Genomic DNA, 16682 nt, shown 5'->3' with positions numbered 1-16682 from the left:
TGGGAGATAGGGTCTACCTCTCCACTAAGTTCATAAAGACCTCGCAACCCTCGAAGAAATTGGCACCGAAATTCATCGGACCTTTTAAAATCATACAGGTAATCAACCCAGTTACGTTCAAATTGGAACTGCCTTACAATTTGAGACGGGTCCACCCAGTGTTTCACTGTGCACTACTGAAACCAACGAGCACATCCAAATGGCATACGGAAGAACCTCCACCCCCACCCATAATGATAGACAACCAACAACATTTTGAAGTAAAAGAAATACTGGACTCAAGAAAGCAAAGAGGAACACTCCAATACCTCGTGAGATGGAAACATTTCTCACACCCAGAGTGGGTCCAGGCACGACACGTCATGGCTAGACAACTAACAAGACAGTTCCATGAGGCATACCCAGAGAAACCAGCACCATAGAACATCTTTGGGGGGGCAGCATGTCATGACCTCGTTGCAAGGCACAAAGAGCCTCACAACGTGGATCATGATCATTAAGGAAAAGGGGGAAGAAGATAATCCAATCAGGGATTAAAACAAGCACCCAAAGACACCCACACCCATGATCCCATCAACACCTGAAAAGAGGGACGTCAGAAGGGTGAAGATAAGGAGCACATGGTGCCCCGGAGAACTCAACCGTTGCAGGAAGACAAAGAGGACACCGGGGAAAACGCCCACGCAGCCATCAAGGATCCCATCAAGAGGGATCGGGGCATTGAGGGGTGGGGGAGCCCGGGGCAATACAGGAGGGTATAAAAGGGGCACCCCCACACTACCTACCCCGTTCCCGTTTTTCGATCTGTCAGCTATCATTCCAATAAACCAGAAATCCTTAATACCCATTAAGTGAGTCTGTGTCTTATTGCGAAGAGAGGCTGGCCCTGACACTGATGAGGTTCCACAAGAGACTAAGGGCAAAAAAAAAAAAAATGCTCACCCCAACACAGCCAGTTGTCTATCAAGAGAGCCAGGCCTCTTAATCAGGAGTCCCAGGTATTTTTGTTAACTAACAGGTTCTACGACCTGAAAAAGTTTGAAAACCTCTGTTCTAGAAGTTTCTGTACTGCTTCATCAAATGTATGCATCTTCTAAGCATTATGGAATAAACAAAGAGTAGGTAATGAACTGTCCCAACTGGGCAGGAATCTCCACTTAACCTGGGGGGTGGGAGGAATGTGACACAAGTGGATGGAAGGAAAAGTGTTGCAGGTATCGGGTGTTTGTTTTTTGAACTAGGTTAAGCTTTTGGGGGTTAAAACTTCAATTTTGGCATTTTTCCTTCCTCAAAATCCTGGGAAACCATGCTGTTGATTTTTAGCAACACTGATGAGAAGAAATTTTGGGGCCACAAAACCAGGCTTGGAACCACAGATTGTCCATTCCTTTAATTGGGGTAATAATAAAATATTGCTTAGGGCAAGTGTATGCATTTATCTCAGCCTTCAAGGAATAAAATTTCAAGTCACAGTTATATTTGTGAAACTGCCAGCAAAGATCACATATCACAGAATTACACACGTCATACTTTTCAACAGAAGCAGTTTATACAGTCATCTATGAAAAATTGTGAACAAAAAAAAATCATGAGAGGCCTAGTCTGATGTTGGCACAGTTGACTTCTACCAAAGTTTGAACATTTTAAAAAATGTCAAAAAGGGCTTATTAGAGGATCTGTCTGTGAGGTTTTGAACTCTCCTAACAGAGGCTTGGCAACAATTCTAGTCCTCATGGCTGCAGAGTTAGAAAAGGGGACGGCAACCACGTCCTAGGCGGTCCGGGCCACCGGACAAATTCCCTACCGCTTTCATAAGGTGTCTGTACCACTTACTAATAGATTCTAATACTGAAAGGAGCATCACGCAATTAGTGCAGTTACTTTACCGTTAGTATACGTCAAGACCTATTCCTCCAACTCCTGGAACTTTCTCTGTGGATTCCCAGTTTAGCGTAACTAGAAAGTCTTTGGTCATCAGAAAAGGTCTACATGGATGGAGTCGTGACAGGAGTCCATGTGGAGGCAAGTCTAGCATGCACCGAGGCATCATACTGGCTGTCAGCAATATCTGTGGGTGCCCCACCGTCATATAGCGGGGAGCCTGAGGAAGTCGTAGCAACAGAATGAGGAAGGGTGGGGTAGTGGGTGGCAGAGCCTCGCAAAAACTGGGGTCCTATCCCACTGGACATTCCGCCTGACTGGGACACGGGTGAGATGGTGCTGTTGCTCACAGACCACAAGTTGGGATATTGGCTGCAAGAGAAAATAAAACAGATTTTACATTGCTGGAGAGACAGCCACATTAGTGAAAGGCTAACTAATTCATTGTGCCATATATTTCTACAAATTATGGCTTACTTCACTAGATGCACTATTCCAGAAGTTACAGTGTATAAATATCAATATGGTTGGGAGTAGGTGATTCTAGTAGGAGGGGAAGAAAAGTATGTGCTTGAGTTAAGGAGGCACTGACAGGATGCAAACAAGGTGCTTCACAAGAGACATCGGCCTCCTTAATTCAAGCGTGTGCTTTTCCCGGATCGTGCAACTAGTATGGAACCCAGGAAAAGATGCGGATTCTCTAAGGTGGCAATAATAGATGCCCACAGCTGCACTGAGTGCTGCCATCCCACTCCAAACCACCTTTTTGGCTTCAGAGGGAAAGCACAGCAAATCTAGTTGGGAGAGGTGCAAAAGGCATTTTTGGAAGGCATTTCAGAATTTGGTATTCAGTACTGGCTGGTGTCAGTGGAACATTGGGTGTAGGTTCACGAGTGTCTCTCCAGTCACAGATGCACCAGGTGCCCGTACGCAACTTATTTACTAAATTTCTATGCACCACCTGCTAAAATGGAACTACCTGTATAGCTAAGCACAAAATTCAGCAAGATTCTTTTTTCTTTAGAAAAACCCCACCAATATAGGAATTGGGAGATTTCTCTAATCAAATCAAATCTTTATTATGCAGGAGATTATAAATACACATTATTAATGATTCCTCACTTCAGCTACTTGTATAAAGCAATGTTCCTACACAATAGCACAAACTTTAGCTTGCAAAATGAAGAAAGTATTAGGGATCCTTGTACATGCTGATTTCCTGCAGATTAAAGATGTTTTACAGGATAAGACAGGTTTGCTTACATACAGTTCCTTCAGAATCCTGTTAATTGTTATAGGATGCAAATGCCTGACAGCTGCTGCTAGATGGAGTCTTTCCCCAGTAACATTTTTACTATCCTACAGAGCATTGTATTCATTTATTTAGCAAATTTATATAGCCATCCATCTCCCTGAACGTGACTCTGGGCAGCATTTCATAAACCCCGTGGTAAAAGACCTATTACATCCAAGCTCCTTAAGACAAGATTCTAAGGAAGATGGGCATCATCATCGGGGGGGAGGGGTGTCAAAAAGGCAAGATAGCAGACCCAATGCAAGCCCCGCCCCCTTGGGCTTGCAAGGGGTGGGGTTGGCACTGGGATGCCATGTCCAGAATCTTGTATTTACTGACCCCTTCCATGAAAGCTGCTAAGGAAGGGTACATCTGCATCTAACCAACCTTTTTTATATACCAAGCCAACTCTTTTTTTCCTGCTTTAAGTCAGGTATGGCCATCTTACAGGCTGCAGGTGGAATTCGTGGTACAGTTTTACACTATTTTTTTACCGGAAAGTAAAATTAAGTGTATTAGCTCACACTCATCAAAGGGAGGGAGGTACGGACTGAAAAGTCTGTTTGCTTTCCTGTAATGTTATTAAGTCATTAACCTCCTCCAGTACGCATACAAAAGGATGTAATGGAAGAAGTGAAGATTAATTTTCACCTATGGCAACAAAGTAGCTTGAGCTAGCTATTACCACACACTAGCAGCTACCCTATCCTTGAAGTTAAAGACCACCACCACCCCACCCCCAAACACCTCCTGCATAAATCATACTATATGAACAGTATTTGTGCACAAACTACAGCTGTATTTTGGGGGGGGGGGTTCTCCTCCATGGGACTCATGCAGAAATGGATCTATTTTTTCATAGGAAAATCCTCTGAAAAAGTCAAATGCCAGTTTAGAGAAACTGGAGGACCTTCTTATCCAAGGAAGAGGGCTTACCTGGAACTGGTTGGTGGACCGCTACTGTGGTTCATAGGCAACATGCTTGCTGGAGTCGGGACACCTAAGCTGGACCAATTGTCATGGCTTTGGAGCACAGAAAGGCAGGCTGAAGAACTATCTCCATAGGCTGCTGTAAAGGCAAGTGTTTTGTGTGTGAACATTCCATGTTTTCAGTATGGTATCTGAATATGACCTGAATCAGTATAATTGAATTTGCTATGAATTGTTTTCAATTTCTTGCTTTGAAATTAGAACTTATTTGCATTCCCAGCAATGATATGAGGATGCTTTAAAAAAACTGCATTTTGTTCTATATCAATTTCTAATGCCTTTGCAACCATGTTAGCATAGACCCAAAGCAGAGTTCAATTCTGTATATTTAGTCCACAAAGTTTTGATGGAGCAGGGGCACATCAACTCTCCAAGATAAGCATGTAACCTTCTTAGAATTTCCTCAAGTCATTATTCCACAATCAGGTTTGAAAGAAAGAAGCAAAAATTTCCATACCAACAAAATTCTGAGGATTTATTTCACTCTGCTGCTTGCATCTGCTTCACTGCTGCTTGCCTCACAATCAAGAGCTAATTTAATCAGACAGTAGAGCATGTGTATTGTTTATATATACTGTCTTATATATGGATTGAAAAAGAATGTGTTGATGCACTTACAAGTAAAAAAAACCACATTATTTCCCTAGTACTTTTCATAAGCAGAAGCTTTTCATAAGCAGAAATAGATTATAACATGAAATTGTATTAAATACGTAATATATATTCTGTTGCAAGCATCTGAAATAAGAAGAAATGCTTTGTTCAGAGCTTTAAGTGGCTCAAAAACAAATAGTTTGGATTTACTTCAGATCCACTTTTCTTACAGTCACCTAGCTGGAGATTTTAGGACCTATTAGGCAGTTGGGCTCTTTAAAAATGCTAATGAAGCTGACTGCATACTGTAATTGTAAATGTTATCTAGTCATTATGGACTGATGAACTGTATGTGAGAAACAGGAGGCCTGCCATTCCCTGAATGATTCTCTTACCCTGACTGCTTCCATTTTGGAAAGCGGAATCTGTGCCTCTTTTTATTACATCCCAGCACTATATAGGCAAAAATAACAGTATCGTCATCACAGGCCAGGTTCTCACAGAAGTTTAATTTTAAATAAGATGGAAGTCTTTCACTGCAAACCAAAGACTCCCAATAAAATGATCTATCCACTTTTTTGATATTTTATTTTAGCAAAATAGCATAGTAACCATAAAAACAATGTTAATAGTGCACTCTTTGGTGGACTATTCAAAAGCATTTAACAATTATTTGAAAGTCTTACTTAAAAATAAAAATTTACTTCTGAGTTAAAATGCCATGGTTTGGATGGTTAGTGAAATCTTGTTTCTAACATTCTTTAGTGGTGTTACAATCCCTACGGCTGATTAAGATGGATAGATGATAGATATATCTCTGTCTATCTATCTATCTCAGCCTGAATCAATCCACATGCAGGATCGAAGGCTGCATGGGAACCATAATCTACATGCTGGTCAAATGCAGGTTGTATAGATGTTCTTCAACTTCCCAGTCTCAAGCTTAAAGAGGGTGACAGGCCCAAAGTAGCCAGATAGCTTCTGTGACTAAAGGAGTGTTAGAACCTGGGTCTTCCTGCTGCTAGTCCAGCATCTTAACTGCTACACCACACTGGGTCTCATGTATATAATGGCAACACAAAGTTGCTAATATTTCTCATTTGTGGTACATTTTAGGCAAATGTGTATACATCACATAAACACAATGTCATCTAACCCCTGAACACATTCTTTCTCCAATTCATAATGTCCTCTTTACTTGGAGTATTTCTGTTTGTTCCTTTTATTAATTTCTTGCAAACAGTCAACTGCATATCAAATCAGATTTTGATTAGTTTCCAGTCCTGTACCACCAGGACTGGAAACTAATGGTCCTCCAGATGTTGCTGAATTACAACTTCCAGAGTTTAAGATACCACAGCCAACAGTGGGGGATGGTGAGAGTTGTAGTTTAGAAACACTTGGAGGATCACAGATTCCACACCTCTGCTGTATATTCACAATGATATCTGTTAGTATCTTATGACATCAAACAACCGGAGGACACTATAAAGTACTTACTTGGAGAATTGGTTCTATGAGTGTATGGATTTGGATAAGGGGCAGGACGGTGATTTCTTAACGATGAATACCTTTCACAGCTGTGAGCAGGGGAGAGTGACAGAGATGATCCAAATTGGGAATGAGGACTGGCAGGAGGACAAAGAGTCCCTGTTCCAGGAATTAGCCAACCACCTACTGTAAAAAGATGAATAATATCATTTCACCAATATACAGCAGGATTATTTGTCCAAGATGACAGCAACCTGTTTGCACACATCAATCCTGGAATGTCAAACCTATTTTTAACTTGCAGTAAAACAATAAAAATGAATTTCAAGCTCTTCTCCCCCTGTAACTTGTGGTTATAAATAGCTTTGTTGTGGTGCCATTTCAGCGCATTTACCCATCTCTGCTAATCAGTGGTGTGTCATATGTGAAACATCATGACAATAGCATTCCTACGCACTGAAGCAAGAAAACTCAACACAGGAATGCCATTTTCAGCAATGACCTCATGAACATTACATTCTTATAACCTTACATCTCTTATTTGCTATCCCCTAAATTGGGACATAATCAGAAGAATAGATGAAAATGCAATATTTTGTATCTAATAGCTTTGAAGAAGCAATGTGAGAACAGTCATCAAAATATCCAAGTAAGCATAAATGTGAATAAATGGTAGTCATGGGTGTCTGTGGGGAGAAGGGTGGGAAAATGACAAAATCTGTGTCACGATGCAAACCATCTTAGATACATATCTGCATGCAATTTTGGGATACGGATATGAAAGGCGGGAGTTGACACTGGCATGTCAGAATATGTATTTTGTCATTTTTACATCATTATGGTACAGAGGAGCTATTCAAACAGCAGCACAGTAATTCTGGATTACTGTAAAACTTAGATAAAGGGAATGGCTCTGCTAATATTTCTGATTAATTTAAGCTTCTAATTTTCTTTAGAACTTTGTGCTGTTGCCAACAATCCCTGTCTCAAAGATGATTGAAATCTGCCTCAAAAACATCAGTGAGATTGTAATGGGGATATTCCAGACTTTGCATGGATTGATGTATTTGACCACCTGAAGCAGAGAATTACATCAGCTTTTTTCTTATACCACTTAATTTCAATACAAGAGACAAAGAAAAATAATCTTGTTCTACGGCTAACATTTTAGGTGCAGACCTGTGCCATTAACAGAAATTAGAGCTCTAGATATTTGAGAGTTGTTTAATTGCAGTGGGATTGAAATAAATAAATAAAACTTCAGGGAAATATGGCTTTTCTACATTTTTAAGCATGAAATGTTTTTTAAAAAATAAGGTACTATGCACACAAGGAACACAGCAGAGGGCGGGTTTCTACAATTCCAAGTCAACCCTTTAGTCCACATCATCTAGTGTTTTTAACCCTGGTTAGCAGTGGTTTTCCCCAAGTGTCTGGCAGGAATTTTTCCAACTGTACTTGGAAATGACAGTAATTGAACCAGGGACTTTCTGCACTCAAAGTATGTACTCAACTGCTGTGCTATGAGCTCATTCAAAAACAGAATACAAATAATACATTTCACTGCATAATCATCAGATACCCTAAAATATCTAGAAATCAGGGAATGCAGAAGCTTTTGAGGTAAAGCATATTCCTTCCTCTCTGATTATTTCTTTCTTGGGTCAGTTCAGTGCAGGCTCTTCTTCAATCTCAATGTTCAGTAAGAGAAACAGGTAAAGAGCATTACAGCATTTACAGTTCTTGGCATCAGAACTGTAAAATTATAGTATCAGTTCTCAGGCTGAAATATATTGCAGTACATGTTGATAGACAGACAGACAGACAGCCTCCTAAAAGATACAAAAATATCTAAGATATTGTTGGTGAAGGCTATATTTTATAAAATATACATTCATGCCTTCTATATTCATGAATAATATTCTTAACTACATAACAAAACAGAACTGATCCTGGAAGGACACTGCTTTGAGAGTTTTGCATATGGAAATAGTGTATCAATGCAATAAAATAAAAGCATAACATAACTTTCAGAAGAGAGTTTAGACATACATTGTGAATACCCTGATTGCTGACTATCTCCCACTTCATCCATCATGTCTTTGTGATCACTTCTGTCAAAGAAACACATTTTGTTAGCAAAAATATTAAAGAGCCTAATGAAATGCAATCTGTAAATGCAATTAAAAGCAAGCAACAGCTCTCACCTTTCTTTTGCATCAAGGAAAGCTTTTGCAAAGGGGTTATATTTTATCTTTAATGCTGTTATCTGCAAAGAAAATGAAGAAAATATTTCAATCCAAATGTAAATTTAATTATTTTATTGTTAATTCAAAAGATAATTCAACAGCATTACTGCTAATTCCACTATAGCTTTTGCAACTGATTCTGGTGGGAAAGAAGCCCGGAATGAAATTATTAAAACTACTAAGACTGCAACAGCAGGCTTTGAAATCATTCTCTCCTCTACAATGTCCCCTCCTTGCCTTACTTAGATGCCTAGTTTTATTATCCTATTAAGGAAGTACATAAAAGGGGCGGAGGGTGGGGGGATACACTAAAAACAGTTATAAAAAGTGTCAGGTTCCGGGTAAAAAGAGAGGATAATATATTGTAAGAACAAATGATTATTTTATTAAGAAATGAGCTATTGCTTCAGCATGGAGAATTTAAGAGCAAAGGACTTGTATCATACTTCTGCCCATTGTTGAATGAAATAGAGTCACCTTTCTAAATAAAAACTTTGAAACAATGATGTACAAACAATTAACAGAAGACTGATTAATTATTTGATCTGGCTAGACATTGCTATTTGACTAGCTTGCTATACATTAATATGATTTTTTAAAAATAAGTTGTTACTCATTTAGCTCTTGTTAAAATTCATCATGTAGACATTCAAGTTGGAAGTTGTGTTTAGAGGCAGAAATTTTATTTCTCGCCTTGGTGGGCCTACCAACATTTATTCAGAAGTTATTAAATACAATATAATGAGTTACAAGCAATGCTGAACCCTTTACATGTTTTGGCGGAATCCAAGTGATCAGTAATAAAAATTAGAAGCCAACGCAAATACAAAACAGCAAACAGAAAAAAGTATTTTATAAAAAGTTAATGGTTATTATTTTCTTAGGAGAGCCACTTACACCATGACAAAGAATAAGAGTTCAGATAGCTATATATATGTAGCACTTCCATCACTTCATTGAAATGTATGTATCAGCTGAGTAGGAGAATTCAATTATATATTTGAAATGTGGATTTTAAACAACTTTTCAGTTTGTAGATTATGAAAAATTGTTTAGTGTTGTCAATAATCAAGGTTGTTTGGATTCAAACTATTCACAGGAATTTTTAAAAAATGATTTGCTTATACAGCTTGATACAGCTATTTTCTACATTAAATAATAACAACACGTATTGAGAATCAATACACCTTCACTGAATAAGCCCAATTATGTCTGGGACCCTGGTCCTGAATAAATCTTCTTGAGAAGTCAGTTCCATATAAGCCAGTGGTGTTAACTTGCAATTAAATTGTGTTTAGTGATGTAAGCAAAATAGAGAGGTGATTACTGATTAAGCCTTGTGGTTAACAGAATCATTTTCCAAACATGCAAAAATATCAGAAGACCTCATTTTCTTTTGCTCGAAGAGCAGGATGGTTCTAAAGATCACTTGATATTCTCCTGAAAGTATAACAAGAGTAGCTTTTTAAAAATATATATATAAACCAATATAAACCAGTAAAATAGAATTATATCGGAAGATTTTCAACTGCAATAATCCTCTACTTTGTAGAATGAAATAACACACAATCTCCTCAGTACCTTACTTCATTGCTTTTTATACTAAAGACATTTCTCCTACTTTCTAGCAGTTCCATTTCTTTTTTTTAAGTACTCGGTGGAAGTGAACAATTACTGCATCTCCTTTGTAGCATCTTTTAAAATTCTTGTAAAGAGTCAGCATACCCCTACTTTTAACATCCCCCTTCTCACTCCAAGTCCCTTTACTACTTTGAAGGAGAGCAATCCATGCAGGCTCTTCCACACTTTATGCCTACCTCTTCGTTCTGGTAAGCTGTCACAGCTATAAACTGCGTCTCTGGGAAGGAATGGCTGGTGATCATTCGCTGAGGGCCACCAACTCTCACTATGTGAATCCTAGGCTCATATTTGTGCAAGGAGTTCAACATGATCTGTTAATGTAAGAACAACAGAAACAAGCACTGAAAGGGTGATAAACACTATTCTGACACTGCAATATCAACTATAGCAGTGATTTTGGCTTTTTCATAAGAGGGCAAAGTTGCTGGCTTAAATCTCAAAAAACAGTAAAGGTAACAGACCAGAGCTCAGTGGCTTTTTTTCTACCTTTTGTCTTTCCAAAGGAACAATCAAAACAGGAACATTTTATTTATGCTTACTTTCCAATTTTATCCAAGGCAGGAAAGTAAGATTACTAGCTTTGAAATGAGCTAAGATATTAAACCATTTGAAACTGATTTATTATCTTGGACTATTTCACAGCTAGTAACTACTTTTTGCCAATTGAATGAAACTCTGGTTAAATCTTTGTAACTTGATTGGTCACCTTTCATTACGAAGGGAGGAGTGAAAGGACTCTATGCACAGGCAAAAGCTTTATTCCTCTCTCAGAAAGCAAGCTATCATTATCTATACATAACTGATATTGCTTAATAAAAGCTATCACTGCAAGATTTTATAAAAATGATCCCAGTACAAAATACCCACAAACCTGATCCAATTTTTTGCATGCAAACCACTTAACTGATAAATACGTTTTCCTAGTTAGTTAAGTGGAAACCCCTTTTTTTAGTTGGGTTCCTTATGTGACTGTCATTATAGCATGACTGCAAAAACATTCACTCAATAAAGGAAATATTAGCTTTTGGAATCTAACCTAGAATCAAAGCCTTTTTAAAAACAGCAACAAAATATAATCAATCGAGGCCCTTTGGAATTAGGTTTGGTGCTTATAACACCCTATAGGTTCATTTTTTTTCTTTTATAAGAAACTTAAACTACTGAAAATGCATAGTTAACTGGTACTAAAAGTATTAATAGTAATTGGAGAACAACAGTAGTTTGCAGTCTTGGCTAAACAGAACAGAAAGTTTTCCTCAGTAATTAAAACTATAACTTCTAACTTTGTTTTTTAACAAGCACAGCACATGGCATATTAATGCCTACTACTGGAACACACATCATGCAAACTACACAGCTTATCAATTTGGCAGGTTTCACTAATATATATTATGCTATCGGAAATACTCTTGAGAACCAGGCTGAAAAAAAAAGTACATTTGTACTATAATATACAGCTAAACTTCTCTAATATCAATGATCATCATGCTATTTTAACTACATTTAATGCCCATATTTCAGATATATGGAGTACTTTACATAGAAAACTTTCTTGATGACTGGTTTACATGAATTACAGAAGCCAGAATGATATTTGTATACACTGTCAAATTATTCATCACAGCCAGTGACTTGAAAAATATATCTGCAAATTTAATGGAACTTTCACGCTGCCAGACTGGACACTGCCCTGTCCTGTTTCTCCCCCCAAAAATACAGGTATTAGCCACTGAAATATTTACTTAACAGTTTCACATGACCAACTTTCCATACCTTCTATAGCTCTGTGAAGAGAGGGCAGTGAATAGAAAAAGAGCAATAATATCAATTATCATGCCTTATTATCACAATTGTTGCTGCCATTATTACATATTGCCATACTACTCCCAAACTCTTGGCAAACTGGCCTTTGGGTTATCACTTTGGTTAATCTCTATCTGGCTTGCAAACATACTGAGAACGGTGCATGTCACACACCCACTTCCCCAAGTTCTCTCCATACTTATCTGGGGATAAGACCTAGGCCTATACATGTTGACTCTTCCAGAATGTTGACAGCGATATGTAGCACCAGACTTTGGCACACAACCATTGCATTCATTTTCTGCATTAATGTTAAAAACTGTATAGGAAAACACTAGAGAAAAGATTCCCCTGTGGCTGACTTTGTCAGATAAAAATATAAGTTGGATAGAACATCCCTCCAATCCAAAACAGGAGACAATTTTGTCAAAATACTTTGGTCCATGCCTTTTACTCCTATAGAGTTCCCAAGATAATTTGTGCTACATGATCTTGCTTTGCATTACACTGCCACACAGACCCACAAGACCCTAGTCCAAAATTTAATTTGGCAGCAATTAGGGTGAGACATTAACAGTTCCAGCATTCAGGTCTGGCACAAGTTATTTGGATGCTTGACAAAAATATTCTAAAACCCCATTAAAAATAGTAAATAAAATAATGACAAATCACTGCCTTTAAATAAAATTAATTGTTGAGTGCAGGCTGTTTCACTCTCCTTAATTATAGGACTAGAACTACCAAATAGCTTCTAGGTTCCTGTCTCCAAATTGGCTAAATCAGGATACACTCCATTTTTCCTTACAAATCACTGTTCATATTGTTTTTGGGAGAAAATGGTAAAGTTGCTTTTTTACATGTAAGTGCATCTACAAAAGTGAGTTTTGTAGATGCCAACTCTCTGGGTCTGAAACAGACAAATAGCTGAGACTGCATTTCATTCTAAGATATGGATACAAACACACATTGCCAGCACATTACCTTTTGATCCCTCCAAATTCTTACTGTGTAATTGTTGCTACATGCTATTTAAGTTGCTAACACATCTGAATCCAGAATTTAAATGTTCTTAAAATTATAGGTTACGTCAGAAATTGACTGCCACAGTTTATTTAACCCACCCAGAAGCTTGCAACCTTAAGAACAATTAAAGCTATCTTGGATGAGAATTCACTTCAACTGTCAATGCAATGTTACCCTATACTGGCCAATGCATAATACTTAACACATCTGATGAAGGACATACATGTTTACAGAACCTATACTAAAATATGTTCAATTTTTCATGAATTTCAAGAATTTTTTAAGACTATAATACTAGCCTCGGATTCCTTTTTTTTTTAACAGACCCCATTACCCTCTTGTAAACTGTGCATTCATACATTTGTAGGTTTGAATCTAGAATGCGTGGAGCTCAAGATGAAAATGTAGCAATCAATTTCAGATCCATACAGACTGCCGGCTACATCGTGCAAAGCACTGGCCTTTGAGGCAAGTACACGGGTGTGACAAGTTTACAACAGTGTCTATAAACCCAGGCTACAGAACCCAGGAAACAAGAACAAAACGCTTTTCTTGGAATCTCCTCTAAGCCACACTTCTCATTACGCAGAGAAAAACAGCTGAAATTGACTTCCTAGGATACTTTCCAGGACGGGGCAGAGAAGGGGACATTTACAGAGCAGCTAGAAAGGGGTTAACGAGAGCTCCAGCCGACTGCAACGGGGGACCTCTGTGGAACCTTTTCCGGATTCCTAAACTGAAAAATAAAAGGGCGGCTGAAGCCCTAAGAGTCCACATTTAAAAGGCAACTCTACCGAACCCACAGGGCTTATAGCAAAGATGTTTTCAAAGGCACATTCATGTGTTATACATTCAACCTTAATTTCTTCTCCAGCAACCTAACCTATGGAACGAACTCGACCTGCGGGCCGCCCCCCCCCCCAAGCATCTTGCTCCTTCTCTGCTCTCAGCCCGTTAATTTTGGATGCCAACGCCTGCCGGCGAGAATACCTTTCCTTCACATCCCCGCGCGCCCGCGCGCCGCGGTGGCGCCCTCCTCACCTGGCCTCCCCCGTTGAGCTTATTGGTAAGCTTGACCTTACTGAAGGAAACGGGCGCCTTCATCCAGTGGGCGCCGAAATTGGGCGAATCCGGGTGGATGTAGACGCAACTTGGGGCCTGCGGCTCAGGCTTGCCGCCCGGCACCCATTCACCGTTCACGTACTTCCAGCGGTGGTTATCTGCGGCCACAAAGTCCAGCAAGAAGGAGTACATGGCGTTGGGGTCGAGTCCGGACACGCTGGCCTTCAACACTGGGAACATTCGCCTGCAGGGAGGAGAGGCAAGGAGCGAGGAGAGGCAGGAGGAGACACGGGCGGCGCGGCCTCTTGGGCCAGGCCTCTAGGCCTGGGCGGGTGCCGTCGAAGCCCTTTCTGCCCAAAACACGGTACCCTCCTCCGCCCCGAGTCGGGCTACCTTCCGCCCACGGAGGAGGCCTCACCATGCCTTGATGCTCTCTGGAATCCAACGTAAACCCGCTTCAGTGTGCAGCTTGCATTGCGGCTGCTTTCAACGTAACGTTTCATAGGAGCGCAGGCGATGAACTCCATGGGATGGCTTCCCAAGTAAACAGGCAGTGGGGAGGGCTCGGTGGTCAGTTATATTTATAATCGGGGGGAGGGGGTGCATTCTGATCTCAGCCCTAAAAAAGAAGGCCCTTGAAATGGAGCGGCCTTCTGGAATCCGTGGGACTTAACTAGCAAATAGCAATAATTTGGAAGGAGGCTCGTTCCTGGCCGATTGACAAGTGCGTGTGTCTTACTCGGATTGAATCTTTTTGCCTCTTAGGAATCAGCAGTTTTAGGAATGAGATGCAAGTACCTAAAAAGTTACCACTGCAGGGTATGGCCACCAAAACCACCCTTTGTTCTCAAGCTGTGGAAGTAAATTCTAATTAAGCCGTTTTGAGGGATGTGCTTTGATCCTCCCTTCCTAATTTCTTTGATTTGGGAGAGTTCCCTCCACTTCGGGTAAATTCACTTGCATGTAAGAGGCACAAGGGAGAGGTTTGGGTTATAGTTTCCTTCATTTACTTTTTAGTAGTCTTCCATTTGCTACAGGAGAAAGCCTGCAGGAGAAACTTTTAAAATGGAGACATCATCTCGGTTCAGATTTGTGATGCGATAGAAGGCAATCTTCAAAACAGGCTGAATGGAAAGATGTTTACTGGAGCTGAAATTCTACTGACATCACAATAAAATCCTGTACCCCACTAGGAAATCTTTTCTCTCCCTCTCCCGGAAAAACCAGTCTTTATGTATGCAGTTTGGTTTATTGCCAGGGTGCCAAAGGAAAACAAGATTCTTCAAAAGACACATGAAAATCTAATTTGGAGAAGTGCCACTGAAAGCAGCCAGGCTGCTGCCTTAGAAAAAGGGTTTCTGAGCAGGGATGGCCTCAGATCTTGGGTGGAAACTCAGAATCAGGCCTCCTGCTTGACAAGGTTACTGGGCTGGATCACGTAGGTTAGGGACTTCAGAGGAGAGGAAGGGGAAGGGAGTAAAGAAGATTGAGACGCCACAGGACAACCGGTGGACAGGATGCGGAATAGACAGCAGAAGGGGAGCCAATGGCCGAGGGAGGAAAGCGAAACATTATGAGGGCATGTCCCAAGAAAAGAACAGGACTTGGGAAAGATCACTGAAGGAATTTCCTCTATCAGCTGCTATAAGCAGCCATAGAATCGGGAGCAGAAGGCTTCGGATGCCTTCGGGTGATTGATTTCCCAAGTCCAGGGCAGTGAGAAAACAAAGTGGGAGAGGGAGAAGTATCCCTGGGAAGCAATCCGAGAGCATCGGTTTCCCTGTCTTTCCTCTTACCTGCCGTTTTTAGTGACAATCATCTCATTGGTGAGTTCTTTGAAGCGCAGCCACAGTTCGCTGTCCTCCAGCGTCACTCGCAGCTCCCGCTCTGTAGGATCCCCCTTTTCTCTGCCAGCCTGTAGTTCGTTCTCCACCGCGCTCAGCAGATGATCCACTTGATACTGCAGAGTCTTTCCTGAGCTGTCCGTGGTTGGAGAACCCATCCTTACTGCCCACCCACCAAGCCACCTTTAATACTGAGATCCTCCTCCAGTCTTTTGGTACCCAGAAGCTCTCCGCCTTGGAGAAATTGGCAGGGGAAACCCCACAAGAAGCTGTAGTGAGGGAGGTCAAAAGCACCCTTAAAGTAGATGGTGGGGCGTGGGATGGTCTGCAGTTTGGGGGCAGAAGGGTTAATTCCACTTGACCTCTCTGGTCTGAGCCACTCGAAGAAGCGAGTTAAACGGGGAGCAATTATGCCCCTGGTATAAATATCCTTCTTGTGACATCACAGTGCCAGTAGGGGGCTCACCTGATTGGAGGACAGTCTCTTTGATGTACCATCCGGCCCACCTGATTGGCTCCCTGCGGCCATATCAGAACGGAGCCCAGGGAAAGCCTGTGATGTTAATTGCAGCCAGTGGGATTAAACGCGGTTATTTTATGTAAATCTGCCCCCAAATGTTTGCACCTCTATCAAAGCCGAGGGCTGCAGTTTCAGCAGCCTAAGAAGGAAATGGCCCAGGTCAGTAAGAGCCATAACCGGCAGGAGCTCGGCATTCCCTTTGCTTATTCCAGTAGCACCTCTTACCCCTCCGAAGATGCGTCTTACTACTCCTGCAAAGAGCAGGACAGCTTGGATCAAATCCTGCTGGG

General features: G+C 40.6%; 1 protein-coding gene across 3 annotated transcripts; it reads right to left on the bottom strand.

The window, feature by feature from the left end:
* Positions 1 to 1985: 1985 nt before the first annotated feature.
* Positions 1986 to 16030, bottom strand: TBXT (T-box transcription factor T). Of its 3 annotated transcripts, none has more exons than XM_063290489.1 (8): positions 15825 to 16030; positions 14008 to 14272; positions 10317 to 10451; positions 8458 to 8519; positions 8303 to 8364; positions 6260 to 6436; positions 4112 to 4241; positions 1986 to 2253 (listed from the first exon to the last, which is right to left on the bottom strand). In XM_063290489.1, the coding sequence occupies exons 1-8, from the start codon at positions 16028 to 16030 to the stop codon at positions 1986 to 1988; spliced, it is 1305 nt and encodes a 434-aa protein (XP_063146559.1). The 3 variants fall into 3 exon arrangements, with proteins under 3 accessions (XP_063146559.1, XP_063146569.1, XP_063146577.1); XM_063290499.1 differs by having other exon boundaries at positions 6260 to 6433; XM_063290507.1 differs by lacking the exon at positions 6260 to 6436.
* Positions 16031 to 16682: the final 652 nt, after the last annotated feature.

Source organism: Candoia aspera, chromosome 1, assembly GCF_035149785.1.
Source record: "Candoia aspera isolate rCanAsp1 chromosome 1, rCanAsp1.hap2, whole genome shotgun sequence".
NCBI classification, from domain to species: domain Eukaryota; kingdom Metazoa; phylum Chordata; class Lepidosauria; order Squamata; family Boidae; genus Candoia; species Candoia aspera.
This window is presented reverse-complemented; position numbering and strand designations above follow the sequence as displayed.

Bases quoted from the DNA above. Each gene is read 5' to 3' on its own strand.
- TBXT (XM_063290489.1), bottom strand. From the start codon at position 16,030: ATGGGTTCTCCAACCACGGACAGCTCAGGAAAGACTCTGCAGTATCAA. The intron at 4,242-6,259 runs GTAAGTACTTTA...CCTTTACAGCAG, and splicing joins TCATAGAACCAATTCTCCAA to CCTATGGAGATAGTTCTTCA. The intron at 2,254-4,111 runs GTAAGCCCTCTT...TTTCTCTTGCAG, and splicing joins GGTCCACCAACCAGTTCCAG to CCAATATCCCAACTTGTGGT.